This window comes from Geotrypetes seraphini, chromosome 5 (genome assembly GCF_902459505.1).
Source record: "Geotrypetes seraphini chromosome 5, aGeoSer1.1, whole genome shotgun sequence".
Lineage (NCBI taxonomy): Eukaryota > Metazoa > Chordata > Amphibia > Gymnophiona > Dermophiidae > Geotrypetes > Geotrypetes seraphini.
The window spans coordinates 157,388,556-157,409,878 of NC_047088.1; the positions used below are offsets into that span (position 1 = coordinate 157,388,556).

At 46.4% G+C, this 21,323-nt stretch overlaps 1 protein-coding gene across 7 annotated transcripts in view; it reads left to right on the plus strand.

Moving 5' to 3' along the window:
* The window catches only part of ARMC8 (armadillo repeat containing 8), a 274,168-nt gene that overhangs the window by 22,390 nt on the left and 230,455 nt on the right, over positions 1-21,323 (plus strand). For 6 of the 7 annotated variants that reach the window (XM_033944181.1, XM_033944180.1, XM_033944176.1 and 3 more), the window contains exon 3: positions 1,997-2,068. The exons of the other annotated variant lie outside the window; for it this stretch is intronic. In XM_033944181.1, coding sequence (XP_033800072.1) covers positions 1,997-2,068 — 72 coding nt within the window. The remainder of the gene's footprint in view (positions 1-1,996; positions 2,069-21,323) is intronic. 7 annotated transcript variants of the gene reach the window in all.

Here is a 21,323-nt window from a genome sequence, read left to right on the forward strand (position 1 = left end):
GGGGAGGGTAACAGAGGAAAAAGAGAGAGAGACCTGGACCCAAAGGGGATGGGGCTGGATTGTGAAAGAAATGTTGGATGTGAAAGAAAGAAAGAAAGAAATATTGGATGCACAGTCAGAAGGAAGTGCAACCAGAGACTCATGAAATCACCAGACAACAAAGATAGAAAAAATGATTTTATTTTCAATTTAGTGATCAAAATGTGTCAGTTTTGAGAATTTATATCTGCTGTCTATATTTTGCACTCAATTTGTCTGGTTTTCTATAGTTACTGAGGTGACATTGCATATTTTAAAGTCATCTGCCTTGACATCTTTGAAAAAAACCTGAAACTCGTAAATGATAATTAACATTTTCTCTGCATACAGTGTGCTTTGTGGTTTTTTTTTTAAAAAAATTTATGGTTACCGTTATGAATTAATAAGATATTGTGTGTACATGAAAAATGAATGGAAGAAATTGGGGGTAGGGCTGCGGTGGGGGTGGGGCTAGGGCTGGATTGGGAACGGGACTGAAAATTAATAAATGTTCTATTTTGATGAATAAAATAAATGGTCACATTAAGTATAATTCAAGTCTCACAAAGAATCAAAAGCAGAAGCAACTTTTCCTTTGCTTTGTTGCTCAGCACAGAAAGACTATTCAACTTACTTCAAAGTCACACTGATAAATATGACTGATTGTAGGACTACTGTTCAGCATTCACACATAGCAAACATTTTGGGCTCCTTTTACGAAGGTGCGTTAGGGCCTTAATGCGCGGAATAGTGGGCGCTAAAATACCGCCCGCGCTAGCCGCTACCGCCTCCTCTTGAGCAGGCGGTAGTTTTTCAGCTAGCTTGCGCTAATCCGGTGCATGCGCTAAAAACGCTAGCGTACCTTCGTAAAAGGAGCCCTTTGTATTTACTATGGAATAATTTTACTGTGGAAGAATGACATTAGTTACCAGTCATCACTGACCATTGAACAATGCATAATAAATCATTAGACCAACAAGCCTATTTTCAGCTGTAAATAACACCGTATGTAAGTTAAATTCTTTCTATGTGCATTTGCTCACAATTCAGGTTTAAATGGAAAATTAATATAAATTCTGTACTTGCATTTGATGTGTTAAATTTAAAATCATTGAATGACCTCTAAATTTTCACCAAAAGGCTTATAATTTGGCACAGTTAACCTTGGCCAGACAGTGAACAAAAATAGACTTGTGGAGGTCATGTCCCATGAACTTGATTTTTTTGGGCCATCCGACCTTCCTCCTCCAGAAACTTAGAAAAATCCCTGGTGGTCTGCTAGGATCCCCTCTCTGAAGTCCACTCCAATGGCTTAACGGTGGCTCCCCAATTTTTATCTTAGATGGTAGTTAGGCCTTGAAGGAGGCTTCCTTACCTCCTCCCTTCTGCATTTTATGAGGTATGAAGGAGTTGGGGGGGGGGGCACCAGGGTGGTCTTCAGGGGAGGGGACCTGGCCTGGCCAGGGTCCTTGTGGATCATCAGGGTCTTTTGTGAGGGGGGTTGGGAAGGGTTCACTGTTCCATAAGGGATTTTTTTTAAAGGTCAGGTGTTGGCCTGATGATGGGGAGGAGGGGGAATGATGCTTGGCTAGGCCAGGTTTTTTTTTTATATGAATAGAGATGGGGTTGGGGTACGGGATGCTGTAGCTTGACAGGAAAATTAACATAGAGTAGTAGTGAGCAGCTAATAATAGCATATTCATTTACATGCTCATTATTCTGGGCATGACGTAGCACTTTCGCTCGACTAGTTTTGCGGTGGAATTTGATGTTACTGTGAATCTTTGTGCACTGGCCCATAAGTCATGTTTTATTTGCCTGAGTACAGTTTAGATTTCACGATTGGTTAATTAGGGCAATAGATGAACATCTGCAGAAAAGATAACTGCAGTAATATTGAACTTGCTGGAAATAATTTTTTATTTCAACATATTTTACCATTTATTTATTTTGTTTGTTTTTGTTCCTAAACTGATAGAGACATGAAAAATGCAGTCATTGGAAACAATAAGCAGAAGGCCAACCTGATTGTTTTGGGAGCGGTACCAAGGTATATGTCCAGGCTTTCAGTATTTTGATATGTATTAGGGGAGAGAAGGCGACAAAAAGCAGAACCATTTTATACAACCTTATATTGCTTATCTTTTCATATTATTCTCACAAATACCTTTTGTAACACTTCAGCCATCGTATTCTGGGTTTTTTTTCCAGTTTTTTTAATTTACTTTCCAGATTTTCAAATAATACAAAAACCAGAAGTTAATATATATTAATCAAGTAAACAATCTAACATATCACTCTTCCCGCCTGAAAACCGAATATTGATTCTGAGTCACCAAGACATCCATCCGTTAACATAATAATTATATATTCATAGCCTATACATCATATCCTCTTCCTTGCATCATAATAAAGAGTCCTTCCGTTGTAAGTAAACATCCCAGGTTTTATGAAATGTTTGTAAATTACCATTTTTATTGCTGTAAGTTTCAACATAAGGCAAATAAAGTCCAAATTTTTTCAAATCCTGTTCAGTGGTTGGTAGATGTTTTTGTTTCCTGTAAAAAGCAATCAAAGATTTCCCACAGTAAACAAGGAACAAGCTAATGTATGATATGTTTTAGAAATTTTTGGAGATTTCATATATAGTAAGTAATATTATCCCAGGACAAGCAGGCAGGTATTCTCACTAGTGGGTGATGTCATCAGACAGAGCCCCGGTACGGACGTCTCACAAGCACGTGTTGCTTGTAGAAACTTAAAAGTTTCTAGATGCCCGCACCGCGCATGCGCCGGTGCCTTCCCGCCCGGAGGTCCGGGCGTGTCTCCTCAGTTCTTTTCTTTCCGCGGAGCTGAGAAGTTCAACTTCATCATGCGCTAGCTGAATTCAGTTAAATTTGCCTTCCTTGTCCGCGTTTTCGCTTTCTTTTAATTACAGTTAACAGTACTTTTCTTTTTCAGTAAAAAAAAAAAAAAAAAGAAGAAGATTATTTCCTCCGGCGGGTCGAACGGGCCGGCCACGTGGCTCAGGCCCACTGGCTTCGACCTCGCGGCGGAGATTTTCCGGCCTATGTCCCGGCCAATCACCGGGTTTAAAAAGTGCAGCAAGTGCCAACGCGCGATTTCACTCACGGACCCTCACCGGCGCTGTTTGCAGTGTTTGGGCCCTGACCACATTCCGAAATCGTGCAGGCCTTGCTCTACCCTTACGGCACGCTCATTCAAGCGGCGTTGCCTATTGTGGGAATCGATGTTCAAGATGGACGCAGCTAAGGATCCCTCAGCCTCCACTTCATCTGATACCTCCCCGGTTCGGGCGAAACCGGTATCGACCCCTCCTGCATCGAGTGTGGTGAAACCGGCATCGTTCATCCCGACACCATCCACGAGCTCGACGTCGGTGCCTGCCCCGGTCTCCTCGGTTCAGGTACCTCTTCCTTCCACAGTGCCACCAGTGGTCATCAAAGTGCCGAAAGCTACTAAGCAGAAGCACTCGACCTCGAAGGAGCGCGATGACCGTGCAGGAGGACCCCCTTTCGGTGCGGATCCCTCCTTATCGGCTTCGCTACGGTCCATGCTGGAAGCTCAATTCGTTGAGCTCATGCAGACCATCGGACCCGGGCTCATCGCTGCCATACAGGGTGACCTCCCGGTACCGGTCCAAAGGGGCGGTCCGCCCCCTCCCCCTCCTCCACGCCGTTCGACCTCGAAAACCGACGAGGACGAACGGGGGAGGGCGGCGATGCCCATGCGGCAAGCCTCGCTTACCGATATGCCGCCATTAGAGCCCATTACGCCTCCGCGCCAACATGGGACCAGACCTCCGATCGATACTCAAAGCCCTGGGCATAGTCAGGAAGAGTTCTTCCGTACTCCTTACCAGACTTGGGTAGCATCGCAAGAATCCGCATCGCAACCCCAGTTGCGATCCACCGCTTCCAGCCCTATCCACCACTTGGGGGCCTCGGGAGACCATGCGATGCACAGACGATCCCGATCCCCGTCCCGCCACCGAGACGGGCACCGATCAAGACACTCATCCTGGCACTCTTCACGCCATTCGGAGGTGTCACCGCAGAAAAAACTGCAACGTATGGGATACTCCTCATCAGAGGTGTCCCCTCCGGAGGGACCGGAGTACGAGGAGACACCCGTACCCGATTCTCCTTGCCACTCCCCGATGTCCATGGACCCGGAGGCCTCCTCCTCCTCCAGCCCGTCCCACAGACCGACGCTGGCGGATCAATTGTCTTTCTCATCATTCCTCCGACAAATGGCGGATGATCTGGATGTGACCCTTGACACGGGCTCCCGATACTCCAAAGAGTATCTGGACACCATGCATTTACCTAACCCTCCAACGGAGTCGCTTCGGCTCCCCCTGCATAAATTGCTGGATCAGACCTTCATGCAGTGTTTCGAAACACCGTACTCCATACCGGCGATTCCCAGCAAACTCGATGCTCGATACCGCATCGTGCACCATAAAGGGTTTGAGGGCCCTCAACTCTCCCACCAATCCCTACTGGTCGAGTCCTCTCTTAAACGCTCTCATCCCTCCCAGGTCTACGCCTCTGTACCGCCGGGCCGAGAGGGGAGAACGATGGACAAATTTGGTAGAAAATTCTATCAAAACTCCATGATGGCGTCACGGGTGCTGAACTACAATTTCTTTTTCTCTTCCTATCTGGAGTTCTTCTTGCCGGTGCTCCGCAAGTTCACTCCGTTCATAGACACCCAAGCTCGATTCGAGTTCGAGGAAGTGGTAGCCTCCCTCTCCCAATTACGCCTCCAGCTGATGCAATCCTCCTTCGATGCATTCGAACTCTCGGCACGTGCTGCCGCAAGCGCGGTAGCCATGCGTCGCCTGGCATGGCTCCGTACAATCGATATGGATCCCAACCTCCAGGACAGACTCGCCAACGTACCATGTGCTGGAGCTGACCTGTTCGATGAGTCTATCGAAACTGTTACCAAGAAGCTGTCGGATCATGAAAAATCTTTTCAATCCATCCTGCGGCCCAAACCCAAACCTCAACAGTCTCGACCTTCCAGGCCACCCCTGATTTACCAGCGGCGTTACATGCCCAGACAAACGCCTGCTGCGAGACAACCTGCGAAGAGACAACCTCCCCAGAAGTCTCGGCAAAAACCTCAGCCACCGGCTGCACCTAAGGCTCCCCAGCCCTTTTGACTCCCCTCCCGGGAGCATAACCGACACCGTTCTGCACTCAGCCTCTCCCATAGGGGGCCGCCTCCATCTTTTTTACCATCGATGGGAGGCCATAACCACGGACCTATGGGTCCTTACCATCATAAGAGAAGGATACTCTCTTCAATTCCATCGGGTCCCCCCGGACCATCCTCCAAGAGAGTATCCTTCAAGCTCGACGCAGACCGCCCTTCTTCTTCAGGAAGTCCAAACCTTACTTCAGATTCGGGCTGTCGAGCCGGTCCCGTCAGACCAATTGAACCGAGGGTTTTACTCCCGGTACTTCCTCGTCCCGAAGAAAACGGGCGACCTGTGACCCATTTTAGACCTTCGGGCCCTCAACAAGTTTCTGGTCAAAGAGAAGTTTCGCATGTTGACTTTGGCTTCTCTATACCCCCTCCTCGAGCAGAACGACTGGTTATGCTCCCTGGATCTCAAGGAGGCCTACACTCACATCCCCATTCACCCGGCCTCCCGAAAGTTCCTCAGATTTCGGGTGGGAAATCTGCACCTACAGTATCGAGTGCTACCATTCGGCCTATCTTCGTCCCCCAGAGTCTTCACAAAGTGCCTGGTGGTAGTGGCCGCGGCACTCCGGGACAGGGGTCTACAGGTGTTCCCATACCTCGACGACTGGCTCATCAAGGCCCCGTCAGCCCCAGAGGTCACTTCGGCGGCCTTGGCTACAACCTACTTCCTCCAGAATTTGGGCTTCGAGATCAACTTTTCCAAGTCTCATCTACAACCCACCCAGTCCCTCCCCTTCATCGGAGCGGTCCTGGACACCACCCGACTCCGAGCATTCCTGCCTCTGCAACGCATGGAGTCTCTTCTTCATCTCTGCCAGTCGGTGTCTACTCGCCAAACCTTACCGGCGAGACAACTGATGGTGCTCCTGGGCCATATGGCCTCCACAGTACATGTGACACCCTTTGCCAGACTCCATCTCAGGATCCCCCAGTGGACCCTGGCATCACAGTGGAATCAGACGTCCGATCCACTATCCAAACACATCTTAGTCACACCTGCTCTTCGGCAGTCTCTACTTTGGTGGATGACCTCTTCGAATCTATCCAGAGGTTTGCTGATGCACTCTCCCCCCCATCAGAAAGTTCTCACAACCGATTCGTCGAATTATGCATGGGGGGCCCACCTGGATGGTCTCCGCACCCAAGGATTCTGGACCAGTGCGGAAAGACTACACCAAATCAATCTACTGGAACTCAGAGCCATCTTCAATGCGCTCCAAGCTTTCCAACACCTACTTCACGACATGGTGATCCTCATTCGCACAGACAATCAGGCCGCCATGTATTATATCAACAAGCAAGGAGGCACGGGCTCGGCCCTCCTTTGCCAGGAAGCTCTACGAGTCTGGGACTGGGCGGTGCGCCACAACGCCTTCCTCAGAGCAGTCTACATTCAGGGGGAGAACAACGTCTTAGCAGACAAACTGAGTCGTCTACTACAACCGCACGAATGGACTCTCCATTCCAGCCCCCTTCACCAAATCTTCACACAGTGGGGGACGCCTCAGATAGACCTCTTTGCGGCTCCCCACAACTCCAAACTGCCTCAGTTTTGCTCCAGGATCTACACCCCCTCATCGCCTCGAGGCAGATGCTTTTCTACTGAACTGGGGGAAACGATTTCTATATACGTTCCCACCATTCCCGCTGATCCAGAAGACTCTGGTCAAGCTGAAACTCGAACAGGCCACCATGATTCTAATAGCTCCTCGGTGGCCCAGACAACCTTGGTTCTCCCTCCTACTTCAACTCAGCAGCAGGGAACCAGTACCACTTCCAGTGTTTCCTTCACTACTTACTCAACATCAAGGATCACTGCTTCATCCCAACCTGCAGTCTCTCCACCTGACAGCTTGGTTCCTCTCAACGTAACCCCTCACCAATTCTCTCAAGAAGTGAGGGAGGTCTTGGAAGCTTCCAGGAAGCCCGCCACTCGACAATGCTACTCCCAGAAATGGACTAGATTCTCCTCATGGTGTGTTTCTAAATCAAAGGAACCTCAGCGAGCTTCCTTATCCTCCGTGCTGGACTATCTCCTACACCTATCTCAATCCGGGCTCAAGTCTACATCCATATGAGTCCACCTGAGCGCTATTGCGGCGTTCCACCAGCCCCTACAAGGGAAACCCCTCTCGGCCCATCCGGTGGTCGCCAGATTTATGAAAGGACTCTTCCATGTTAACCCTCCTCTCAAACCACCCCCAGTAGTTTGGGACCTCAATGTAGTCCTTTCCCGTCTCATGAAGCCCCCGTTTGAACCACTCAACAGGGCCCCTCTTAAGTATCTCACCTGGAAAGTGCTTTTCCTGGTAGCCCTTACGTCCGCTCGCAGAGTCAGCGAACTCCAGGCATTGATGGCGGATCCACCATTCACAGTATTCCATCATGACAAGGTGGTCCTCCGCACTCACCCGAAATTCCTGCCTAAGGTGGTCTCAGAATTTCATCTCAACCAATCCATTGTACTTCCAGTATTCTTCCCTAAGCCCCATTCTCACCACGGAGAATCAGCCCTTCACACTCTAGACTGTAAACGTGCGTTGGCTTTCTACCTGGATCGCACCAAGCCACACAGAACCACTCCTCAACTTTTTGTCTCCTTCGACCCTAATAAGTTGGGAAGACCCGTATCAAAGCGCACCATCTCTAATTGGATGGCGGCTTGTATCTCTTTCTGCTATGCCCAGGCTGGATTATCACTTCCTTGTAAGGTCACAGCCCATAAGGTCAGAGCAATGGCAGCCTCAGTAGCATTCCTCAGATCAACACCAATCGAGGAAATTTGTAAGGCTGCCACCTGGTCCTCGGTTCACACATTCACCTCACATTATTGTCTGGATACTCTCTCCAGACGGGATGGACAGTTTGGCCAAACAGTATTGAAAAATTTATTCTCTTAAGTCGCCAACTCCCCCTCCATCCCACTGAGGTTAGCTTGGAGGTCACCCACTAGTGAGAATACCTGCCTGCTTGTCCTGGGATAAAGCAATGTTACTTACCGTAACAGTTGTTATCCAGGGACAGCAGGCAGCTATTCTCACGTCCCACCCACCTCCCCTGGGTTGGCTTCTCAGGCTAGCTACCTGAACTGAGGAGACACGCCCGGACCTCCGGGCGGGAAGGCACCGGCGCATGCGCGGTGCGGGCATCTAGAAACTTTTAAGTTTCTACAAGCAACACGTGCTTGTGAGACGTCCGTACCGGGGCTCTGTCTGATGACATCACCCACTAGTGAGAATAGCTGCCTGCTGTCCCTGGATAACAACTGTTACGGTAAGTAACATTGCTTTACACATACTGCAAATATATCACTCCAGAATATATTTGAAATATAGATCTCCAAAAAAGCCCATGCTACTGAGCATGCCCACCAAATATGATAAAATGTTCCATCCTCATTACAGCCTTTCCAACAATGAGGATTTCCTGTTTTATATATCTTAAATAAACATTCAGGAGTATAATACCACAGATTTATAATATTTTATAGCCATTTTCATTCATAGTAGTTGTGATAGAAACCTTAAGTATTTAAAGACATATTTCCAAGCAACTATATCAAATATTTAAATCAGTATCCCATTTTGTTGTATATTGTAAAATAGGAGTATCTTGCTGCAACAGTTCACGATACACACAAGTTATAGAGCCAAGTTGTCAAAGCCTGCTCCAGATATGTTTCAGAAAGGGACAGTTCCTCCTCTACCTTCTGAAAAAGAAAGCTACGTAATTGAGTGTAGTAAAAAGAGTTCTGTGTTCTAAATCCTTACTCATCCTGAAAGTATCCTGACAAAAGTTGATCACAGAGATTTTTTGTCCATGCTCCAAGACAAGTCTGTATCCAAGCCTGATGTATACAAAATAGTAGTTTGATGATAAATTATGTCTCTCTGGAAGCATTTGTGTCCATATTATAAGTCACATTTGTTAAGGTCATCTCATCAAAGGACTTGTGAATCAAATTAAAGATTGTAACTGTGGCCTAGGAAATATTCTGTGTTTCTAAGGCTCATCAGGTCTACCTAATTTCATTTCTGGTGCATTGTTGTAATTCTTTGTTGAACTACCTATCTTTTCGTTTCTTGCAATCAGGATTCCTCTAGAAGTGTCTCATTTGTCTGGAGAACCATCAGTGTTTCCTTATCACCAGTGCCATTCCAGTTCAGGCTAATGTGTCTATCTACCAGTAGGTAGAGATAACACAGAATTTAGCTGATCTTTAATAGGAACTTGTGCAGCTCAAACAATTCATTATTACACTTCTCCCTGCGTATTCGCAGTGATTGGGGATGAACTGACCCGCAAATACAGAAAAACCGTGAATAACTTTCTCGTATGTTGTTCGCGGTTTTCTGTTAAAAAGCCTCGAGAATATGATAAAACCATGGATAACATATGAGAAAGTTATTCGCCTCCTCCCCCCGCCTGCCTGGAAAAACCACAAACAACTTTAAAGGCAACAGTGGAGGGAGAGGAGAGTAAACTGTGGTTCGTTCTCTGCAGCCGTCGGAGCAATAGCGAAGGGTGGTGAGCCAGAAGTGGCGGTGGCGGCTGACAGGGTCCTTTTGGTTCCGGTTGTTGTTGAGTGCAGGAGCGAGGAGGGTAAACTGTTGTTCATTGTCTGCAGCCGTCGTAGCGTTAGTCAGGGGTGGTGAGCTGGAAGCGGCGGCAGTGGTGACTGACAGGGTTCTTTTGGAGAGAAGTGTAAACTGTGGTTCGTTGTCCTTAGCAGCTTGGCAATGTTGCATGCTGAATAAAGTGCTGGGATGACATCATTCTGGGGGAGGAACCAGCATGGTAAAAATCACGAATAACCAAAATCGTGAGTGCTAAAACCGCGAAAATGGAGGGAGAACTGTATTTTATCTCCTGCAGGTGGTAGTTTCCTGGCTGAGCAGCTCCATTTCTGAGTAGCTTGTAGCTTTTAATCTGGTTGAGGACTGGTATCAGAGTATCTGGTGGAAGGATTTTCATCTGTCTTTCTAATCCTCTGAAAAATATCTAGTGGTGTCGGGTCTCTTTCCCATCTCTCTCCCTTGTTCTGCTTTTTATTTATTTATTTTAGTTATTTACCAAGTTTCCAAGTTTATTATTTTCTTGATATACCATCTATCAAAATATATCTAGATGGTTTACAGTCAATAAAATAAATTTAAAAGCATTGTGTCTGTATATAGCTGTTTGGTTGAGGATGGTGACTGGGATGATGTAGATGGGCTGGAGACTTCAGTAGTTGGAACCTAAGCACAGTAGTGGGCAGAGCTTTTGATTTTTGGCCAGAAGTAGTTATTTTTTTTTTTTTAGATTGAATCAGGTTGGGCAGACTGGATGGACCATTCGGGTCTTTATCTGCTGTCATCTACTATGTTACTATGTAAATGTTAAAAAAAAGGGGGGGAGAAAAAAACCATCACAAAATTTTGTGAGGTGGGGGGTTACATAACTTAAGACTGACATCATAGTGGAAGGGAAGGTACAAGAGGTGGCAAAAAAAATACATCGAGATAAAAAAAAATATAAATGAAGGAGAGGGGTGGATATAACATGAGGAGCTAGTACGCCTCTAGAGAGGTGTTTGGAGTTTAGAACCTGAGGTGAATATTTATTCAATCATTCAGTTTTATATACTGTTCTCCCAAGGGAGCTCAGAACGGTTTACATGAATTTTATTCAGGTACTCAAACATTTTTCCCTGTCTGTCCCGGTGGGCTCACAATCTATCTAATGTACCTGGGGCAATGGGGGGATTAAGTGACTTGCCCAGGGTCACAAGGAGCAGCGTGGGTTTGAACCCACAACCTCAGGGTGCTGAGGCTGTAGCTTTAACCACTTCGCCACACTCTGCATTCAGGGAAAGCAGATGAGATCCTAGATTAGGTATCATAGGCATCATTGAATAGAAAAGTTTTGAAGTTTGACTTGAGTAATGGGAGAGAGGACTCTTGCTTTATATTCAGGGGAAGAGTGTTTCAAAGTGAGGGCGTCATGACTAAGAAGATGGAATTTCGGGTGGTATCGTAGAAGATTTCTCGGATGGAGGGAACAACAAGAAGATCTTGATAATTTGAATGGAGTGTACGAGTGGAGGCGTAAGGGATTAGATATTTGTCTATAAAAGGCAGGGGTATGGTGGTGTTTGATTTTATAGATGAGTAACAGAATTTTGAATATAATGTGATGGGGTGATTGGGAGCCAGTGGGCATCACGTAGAAGCGGAGTGATGTGATCAAATTTTTTTTGCATGGTAGATAAGTTTTAATGGCAGTATTTTGTAAGATTTGAAGTCTACGTTTCTCTTTTTTGTTTATACCCTCTATCAATGGAGGTTATCTTGTTGCTGTCTTATCTGAGGAGAGCTGGGGTTTCTGCCCTTTTCTTCCTGTACTCACCATGGTGAGGAAAAAGTGTTCACTAGTGGAGTTCTTTCCTACCTTTTTTTTTTTTAATTGCTTCCTCTCAAATCTCTTTGGCTGACTTTTTGTATGATCAATAGCAGCTCTGGCAGAATCCATTAAACACTACTCCTGTTGTGGAATCAGGCTCTTGTGCTTCATGTATGCAGCTTAAACAGCGGCATTAGACAGATGATCCAAGTAAGGTTTCTTCAGAGTCTAATGTTTGGGGTTTTTGCAGACTGAAATTTCTCATATTTCTGAGATATCTCATGGTTCCTCTTCTCAAACTGCAGGAATGGCATCCATTTTGAATGTACATCTCGAGGTTTCACTTTCACAAGCAGTTCCAATTTTTTCTCGGGCTACAATTCTTCAATGGAGGGTCATACCATTACTCCAGGAGTCTACAACATCAAGTATATCACATGCCACTTTTTTCATGATACAATTAAAATGAATGAATTTGTGTCACTGCAGTACAAATGCACAAAATATGTAAGATTAAATTTCAACGTTGCCAACACAAATTTTAACTGTGTTTATCAGTCTCATCAGTAGCTTCTTTATGCATGTTTTGAAGATAATTTTACAGTTTCTGGTTGGTAACTTGTCATCTGAATTCTAAGACATGCCTCAGAGTTTTCTGCAGTTAATTGACTACAAACAGGATTTAATTTCTGTTGCTGAAAAAACTTGTTTGTAGTAGTAATAACTTGTACCAAAAGTCGACAGGAGTGCAAATGCAACTTTTGCTGGTATTTGTGACCACTAATCAGAGCAGATATCAAAAAAATTGGTTTCATTTTTCACCAGCACCTCTCCTCCTTACAGCATGGGAACAGGTGTGCTGCCTCAGAATGACAGTTGAGATGGCTGTTCATGTGTGGCTGTGGCCAAAAAAGCAAACAATTTGCTAGGAATTGTTAAAAAAGGGATGGTTAACAAGACTAAAGATATGCCTCTGTATCGCTCCATGGTGTGACCTTATCTGGAGAATTGTGTTCCATTCTGGTCTCCTTATCTCAAGAAAGATATAGCAGCACTAGAAAAGGTTCAAAGAAGAGCCACCAAGATGATAAAGGGGATGGAATTTCTCTCGTATGAGGAAAGACTAAAAAGGTTAGAGCTCTTCAGCTTGGAAAAGAGAAGGCTGAAGGAAGATTTGATTGAAGTCTGCAAAATCCTGAGTGGAGTAGAATGGGTACAAATGGATCGATTTTTCACTCTGTCAAAAATTACAAAGACTAGGGGACACTTTTAAAACCAATAGGAGGAAATATTTTTTCACTCAGAGGTTGTGGTAAAAGCAGATAGCATAGCTGGTTTTAAGAAAGGTTTGGACAAATTCCTGGAGAAAAAGTCCATAGTCTGCTTGCCCTGGATCAGTAGCATGGAATGTTGCTACCTTTTGGGTTTTGGCCAGGTACTAGTGACCTGGATTGGTCTGACCCAGTAAGGCTATTCTTATGTTCTTATGCTCAATTACATTTTACCAAAAGATGCAGCAAATTATTATATACTGTAGAATGATTGATACTACAGTCTGAAACAGCTCATTTTTGGGTGTTCTCGGTATTTATTAAATACAAGGTATTTAGCAATTCTATACGGATTATAAATTGTTCAGGTACTCAAGCAGTTTTCCCTAATTGTCTTGGCGGGCTCCCACTCTATCTAATGTACCTGGGGCAATGGAGATTAAGTGACTTGCCCAGGGTCACAAGGAGCAGTACAGGATTCAAACTCACAACCTCAGAGTACCGAGGCTGTAGCTCTAACCACTGCACCACACACTCCCACTTTTCTAATCCCTGAGGGATGTCATAAGGTAAGAGGGGAGGGCCTGGAAAACAATTATGTAAATGTGTCCTACAAGCAGTCTCATGATTGGAGATGCATAACCCACTTACCCAAGAGTAGAGCATGGATTTCATGAGATTAGTTTCATGTTAACAGGGAAGGCTACAAATTTCCTGCTCCACTGTAGACTGTTATCTTTGAATCTCCTTGCAGGAATCCATTAATAAAGGAAAGTGGTAGAATCCACCTTACTTGCTTTCAGAAATCATGAGGCAGTTGTTCTGGTTTCCAGTCAAGAAAAGAGAGTTCCTTTTGTCACACTGTAGACCTCAAAGAGGTGAATCATTGTCTAAGAGTCACATTTCAGAATGAGCTAGATCAGTTTTATTTGATATACAGTAAAATTTTGGTTTACGGGCATAATTTGTTCTGGAAACATGCTTATAATCCAAAACACTCGTATATCAAAACAAATTTCCCTTTAAGAAATAATGGAAAATCATATGATTTGTTCCACAACCCAAAAGCTTTAATACAAAATACTGTACGTACTGTACTTGTATTATAAGACTTCGCTCGTTTAGAACAGTCACTACACTCCTGCAGTGTCAGAGAGAGAAGAACCATCATTTCATTTGTGATGACGTGACCCGCATATACTGTACGTACTTGTATTGCAAGACCTTGCTTGTTTAGAACAGTCACTACATTCCCGTAGCTCAGTTGACATGCGCTTATACTGTACGTACTCATTGCAAGACCTCGCTCGTTTATCAAATTAAAATTTAATAAAATGTTTTGCTTGTCTTGCAAAACATTCACACACCAAGTTACTCGCAATCCAAGGTTTTACTCTATTGCCAGTTCTAAAACAGCTAAGCAATTTACGAAGGGCCGCTGAAAAATTTTCAGCCCAACTAAGAAGTGAATGACGTGGAGCCATGAAACTTACAAATTATTATACATATTCACCCCTAGGTTCAACTCGGCACATCATGTCTGAAGTTTCTGTAACCCTTCCAAAAAATACTCTGATGTCTGGTCACTGAAATACTGCTCTGCTGCTGCAGTTACCTCTGAATCACTCAAAAATTGTCACCCTTTCAAACTCTTTTTAAGATTTGGCAACAGAAAATAGTCAGATGGCGCAAGATCTGGTGAGTAGGGTGCATGGTCTGTATGTACCGAAACTCCAACAGTGTCAAAACATCCATTGTTTTTCCAGCCTTGTTAGCAGGTGCATTGTCTTGCAAAAGGAGAACTCTTTCTGAAGCTTCACTCTCCTTTTTTTCTTTCAATGCCTCCTTTAATTGGCACAGCAAATTAGTGTATTCTGCCTTAACTATTTGGCCCCTTGGAAGATAGTAATTACAACACCTTCCTGATTAGAAAGTTGCAGGGGAACAGAAATCCTGCCTGTCTCTGCCCGTCCCTGCCAGAATCTCCTCCGTCCCTGCCTGACCCCGCAAAGAATCCCCACCCGTCCCCGTGAGGAATCTTTTGTAGTCGTACATATTGCACAGAGTGCAATATGTACGACTACCTCCCCTTGGGAAGGCGGGAGTACATATGCAGTCGGTGTCAGGAACTGGAAAGCCTGAGGATGGAGGTCGGCAGATTGAGGGTCAGGGTCCAGGAACTGGAGGGACTGCGCACCACAGAGGAGACGAGCTGGTCAAGCCAGAACACAGATGGAGCAGGCCCCATTGTGGACCAGGTGAGGGACCTCGAGAGATTCATCGAGGAGGCCTATAGGAAGGTGGAGGAATGGGACCAGCAGCTGCACAGACGGATGTCGGCAGACGAGACCCAGGATCCACAAGGCGACACTGGGGAAGGACCTAGCGGAGGAACCACGCAAGAGGAGAGACCGCGACTCACCGGGACCCCAAGGGAGAGACACCGCACTACACCAAGGACACGGACCTGAGGCAGAGGAGGTTGCTGAGGAAAGGGAAGTCTGCTATTGTGGTGGGAGACTCGATCTTGAGAGAGGTAGACAGTCACGTAGCTGGAGGAAGGGAGGACCGGCTAGTGACTTGTCTCCCAGGGGCCAAGACACGAGACATCACTGATAGGATCGAGAGGATCCTGGACGGAGCAGAGACAGAGGAGACTGTGGTAATAATCCACGTCGGAACGAATGATGTGAGCCGGAGGAACTCCAACATGGCCACACTGACTGACCAGTTCAGGGTCCTGGGATGAAAGCTGAAACGGAGCACACGGAGGATAGCATTCTCGGAGATCCTGCCTGTACCGAGAGCAGATGCAAAGAGGCAGGCAGACCTCCAGGCTGTGAATGCATGGTTGAGGAGATGGTGCCAGGAGGAGGGCTTCAACTTTGTGAGGAACTGGACGTCCTTCTGGGGAAAGAGCAAGCTCTACCGGCGGGACGGCCTGCACCTGAGCACAGCGGGAACTAGACTACTGGCAGCCAATGTGAGGAAGGAGATCGAGAGGGCTTTAAACTGAGGAGAGGGGGAAAGCCGACAGCTGATCTGATGTTGACGCTTCGGACAACAGTATCCAGAACAGATGCTGAACGGGCTGACTGCAAGGAGGAAGCAGAGGGACCGGAGGATCTTATGATCAGACAGAGAGGGAAACATCAGATAAAGGGAGCTTGCTGGGAGAAGACTAAGGGGCATGGAGACACAGGGGGACTAGGTGGCACGAGGGCGAAAGCTGAGGGCAATATAGAGGTACCACAAGGCGAGGGGGATCAAACAGAGGCTCAAGGGATGATAGCCCAGGAGGGGGCCGGTAGGGCTAGAAAACCCAGAGGAAAAGCGGGGAAGTGGGGTGGCGGGAATGTGGGGAAGCTGAAAGCTAAGAGGGTAAAGGCTGAGGGCAAAGCAGAAGCACAGGGAACGGGAAAACTGCCCGAAATCCAAGGGCAGGCGGCCCAGGTAAATGCAGAGGTGGAGGAAAAATGACGGGACCTATGGGACCTGCGGTGCTTATACGCAAATGCAAGAAGCCTCATGGCCAAGATGGGTGAACTAGAAGTCGTGGCCAAGGGGGAGGACCTAGATATAATTGGAATTGCAGAAACCTGGTGGACAGAGGAAAATCAATGGGATGTGTCGCTGCCGGGGTACAAGCTCTACAGGAGGGACAGGACCCACAAGAAGGGGGGAGGCATAGCACTATATATAAAGGACTCTATCCACTCGGTCGGGATGGATATGGCAACGAAGGCAGAGGGGCTGGAATCGCTATGGGTCAAATTGCCGGGAAACAAGGGTGCAGGCATAAAACTGGGGCTGTACTATCGCCCACCTGGTACGCCAGAAGGAGTCGGACACGACTTGGAAGCGGAACTGAGACAGGAATGCAGGACTGGAAGTGTAACAGTGATGGGGGACTTCAACTACCCGGGAATAGACTGGAGTACGGGTCACTCCAACTGCACTAGGGAAACAGGATTTGTAGAAGCTGTGAGGGACTGCTTCATGGAGCAACTAGTCAAAGAACCGACGCGAGGGGGTGCTACTCTTGACCTCATCCTAAACGGATTAGGGGGGCCTGCAAGAGGGATAGAAGTGGGAGGACCACTAGGCAACAGTGATCACAACGCGATCAGATTCACATTAGAAAGGGGGACACCCAGTAGTAAGGAGGACCGCAACAACTGCGCTCAACTTCAAGAAAGGGAACTATGTTGCTATGAGGGAAATGGTGGGGAGGAAGTTCAGAAACATCTCTAGGATGGAGACTGTGGGAAGCGCCTGGACCCTATTCAGGGACACCCTGCAGGAAGCACAAAGAATGTACGTCCCCAGTTTCAGTAAAGGCTGCAAGAACAAGCGATCAAAGGACCCGGTTTAGATGTCAACTGAAGTAAAGAGGGCAATAAATGACAAAAAAGTATCCTTCCGGAGATGGAAAAAGGACCCAACGGAGGAAAATCACCAGGCGCACAGGAAATGCCAAAAGGAATGCCACAGAGAGGTTAGAAAAGCAAAAGGGGCATACGAAGAGGGGCTGGCCAGGGAGGCGAAAAACTTCAAGGCATTCTTCAGTTACGTAAAGGGGAAGCGACCAGCGAGAGAGGAGGTGGGGCCGTTGGACGATGGGGATAGGAAGGGAGTGATTAAGGAGGATAAAGAGGTAGCTGAGAGGTTGAACACGTTCTTCTCGTCGGTTTTCACGAGCGAAGACACATCTAATATACCGGACTCAGAGGAGCTCATGAGTGGGGGACAGGCCGAAAAATTGGAGCACATAGAGGTAAGTAAGGAGGATGTCCTCAAACAGATAGACAGGTTAAAATGCGGTAAATCACCGGGCCCGGACGGGATCCACCCAAGGGTTCTGAAGGAACTAAGACAAGAAATAGCGGGCACAATCCAGCATGTTTGCAACCTATCCTTGAAAACTGGTGAGGTACCAGAGGACTGGAAATTGGCGAATGTCACACCTATCTTCAAGAAGGGATCGAGGGGTGACCCCGGGAACTACAGGCCGGTGAGCCTGACTTCAATTATAGGGAAGATGGTGGAAGCTATGATCAAGGAAGGCATTTGCAAGCACATCGAGAGGAATGGCCTACTGAGAACAAGCCAGCACGGATTCTGTAAGGGAAGGTCGTGCCTAACGAACCTTCTGTACTTCTTTGAGGGAATAAGCAGTCGGGTGGACAATGGGGAACCCATAGACATCATTTACCTCGATTTTCAAAAGGCTTTCGACAAGGTGCCACATGAAAGGCTGCTTAGGAAGCTGTGGAACCACGGGGTGGGAGGGGATGTGCACAGATGGATCAAGCACTGGTTGTCGGGTAGAATGCAGAGGGTCGGAGTGAAGGGCCAATATTCTGACTGGCGGGGAGTTATAAGCGGTGTGCCACAGGGATCGGTGCTGGGGCCGTTACTCTTCAACATATTTATCAATGACCTGGAAAAGGAGGCAAAGTGCGAGGTTATAAAATTTGCAGACGATACCAAACTGTGTGGCAGAGTTAGGTCCAGGGAGGAGTGTGAGGACCTGCAAAGGGACCTGGACAAGCTGGAAGACTGGGCAAACAAATGGCAAATGCGCTTTAATGTGGAAAAATGCAAGGTCATGCATATAGGGAAAAAGAACCCGTTGTTCAACTACAAATTGGGGGGGGGCATTGTTGGGAGACAGCAGACTTGAGAGAGACTTGGGTGTGCTGGTGGATGCATCACTGAAGCCATCTGCACAGTGCGCAGCAGCCTCGAAAAAAGCCAACAGGATGCTGGGCATCATAAAGAGGGGCATAACAACCAGGACGCGGGAAGTCATCATGCCATTGTATCGAGCGATGGTGCGTCCACATCTGGAATACTGCGTTCAGTATTGGTCGCCGCACCTCAAGAAGGACATGGCGGTACTTGAGAGAGTCCAAAGGAGAGCAACGAAACTGGTAAAAGGGCTGGAACACTGCCCATAGAAACATAGAAACATAGAAATAGACGGCAGATAAGGGCCACGGCCCATCAAGTCTGCCCACTCCAATGACCCTCCCTATCTATCTTTGCGGATAGATCCCACATGTTTGTCCCATTTGGCCTTAAAATCTGGCACACCGAGAGGTTGGATAGGCTGGGGCTCTTCTCTCTGGAAAAAAGGAGGCTCAGGGGAGATATGATAGAGACCTTCAAGATCATGAGGGGCATAGAGAGGGTGGATAGGGACAGATTCTTCAGACTGAAGGGGACAACAAGTACGAGGGGGCATTCGGAGAAACTGAAGGGAGATAGGTTCAAAACAAATGCAAGGAAGTTTTTTTTCACCCAAAGGGTCGTGGACACTTGGAATGCGCTACCGGAGGAAGTGATCAGGCAGAGTACGGTACAGGGATTCAAACAGGGATTGGACGGATTCCTGAGGGATAAAGGGATCGTGGGATACTGAGGGAGGAGCTGGGATGTAACACAAGTATAGAAAGCTAACCAGGTAATAAGTATAGAAACCCAACCAGGTCGTGCATGTGCAAGACCAGAGGGTTAGGACTTCGATGGGAAGATAGGACTTCAATGAGAAACCAAGGTGGCAAGGGAGCCCCTTCTGGTGATTCAGACAGGTCGTGACCTGTTTGGGCCGCCGCGGGAGCGGACTGCCGGGCAGGATGGACCTATGGTCTGACCCGGCGGAGGCACTGCTTATGTTCTGGTCCCGTCCCCTTATAAAAGTTCACTGTTATTTGTTTATATTGTATTTTATTGTTGTTTTAAATAAACTAAAACTTAAAAAAAAAATCAAAACTGTCAGAAGTAATTGCTGCTTTTTATGGGGACAGGTAACAGAAATAAGAGATGCATACATCACTGGAAATAATTAGAATAGACATTAGGTCATGTGACTGTAGGATCGACCATTTCTTGTTAAAAGAAATAAGAGTTGGATTTTTTGGCAATATAAAGCTCATATCTGTAGAGCAAACAAATCTGGTTCCACCATCTGGCATAGGTAACTTGTGAGAGGTCCTTCCAAGATCCACAAATGATTTTTAATGCAGCAATGAGTAAAGAATCAAACAATACTGCAGAAATTAAAGTAGAACTGAGATAGGCACTTTTCAGGACAATGGTTGCATAAGAAAAATGAGCCAAAACTGAACTGGAAACCCCAAAACAAACTCGGCAAGTACAGCTGTAGCTGTTGGGACATTTTGTTTTTCCATCATTTTGTCTATCTTCTAATTCTCTTTTCAGGTCTCGGGAACCCCAGTTCCATCCCCGTGGGAGTCCTGTGAACTTGGGGGGGATCCCCATGGGAGTCCCATGAGCCTGGGGGGATCCCCTTGGGAGTCCATGGGCCTGTGGGGATCCCCGTAGACTTGGGGGGGATCCCTATGGAAGTTCCCGCAATCCCCATTCCCATGTGGACTATTCCTGATCAGAAACCACTATTGGCCATGACCTTTCCTGCTGACTTTTTGGTCTTGAATTTCCTTAGCCTTGGAGAAACTGAGTGCCACCATTGCATGGACGGTCGTTTTGCCTCAGGATCACGGTGGTATAACCATGTTTCATCAGCAGTAACTAGTCATTCCAAAACGTTGGCACCAGCTCATTGAAAATGCTGCAAAATCAACTTGGAAATGTCTACACGACGTCAGCATTCAAATATCTGGGCACCCACTTGGCTGATGGCTTCTGCTTACCCAGCTGCTCATGGATTATACATCCAACATATTCCCTGGATACCTATAATGTTTCAGCAATTAGTTTAGCCAATATTTGCTAATCTGCCAAAATCAGGTCATGGACATGGTCAACAATTTCATGAGTTGACACCTTTTGAGGCCTCCCAGACCTTGCTGCATCTGTGGTCTCAATTTTCTCCACACTGAAAGTTTGCACACCACTTTTCACTGTGGAGTATGATGGGCATTTGTCATTCAATGTTTGCATCATACATTCATGGATTTCCTTTGGAGTTTTCTTCTGCAAGAATAGGGATTTCATGACAACTTGGAGTTCTACATGTGGAAATTCCACACTTTTCCTTGACATGGTTAAATCAATGATCTGAAACAATGTCAAAACATAGCATTATGATTCTGCAAATTGGTATGTTGCAAAATAAAACACCACTTTCTTTTCAGCTACAGTGGCAAAATAACACTCAGAATTTAGAAGGTTGGTTGGGCTGAGAACCTTTCAGCACTCCCTTGTACAAAATTTAAAATTAAAGGGGGTGGATGGTCATAGCCTCACCATGGACTATAACACTACAATGCATTAAAAAAAAAAACAGCACACAAAAGGAAAATGGGGGTAGAATTACTGTTAAATTATTTTTTTGTTTCACACATGATATGAATACAGCTGTTTGTGTTTTGTGTGAGTGTGTGTCCTGTGCCAAACACACACAAAACAAGGAAAACTGCA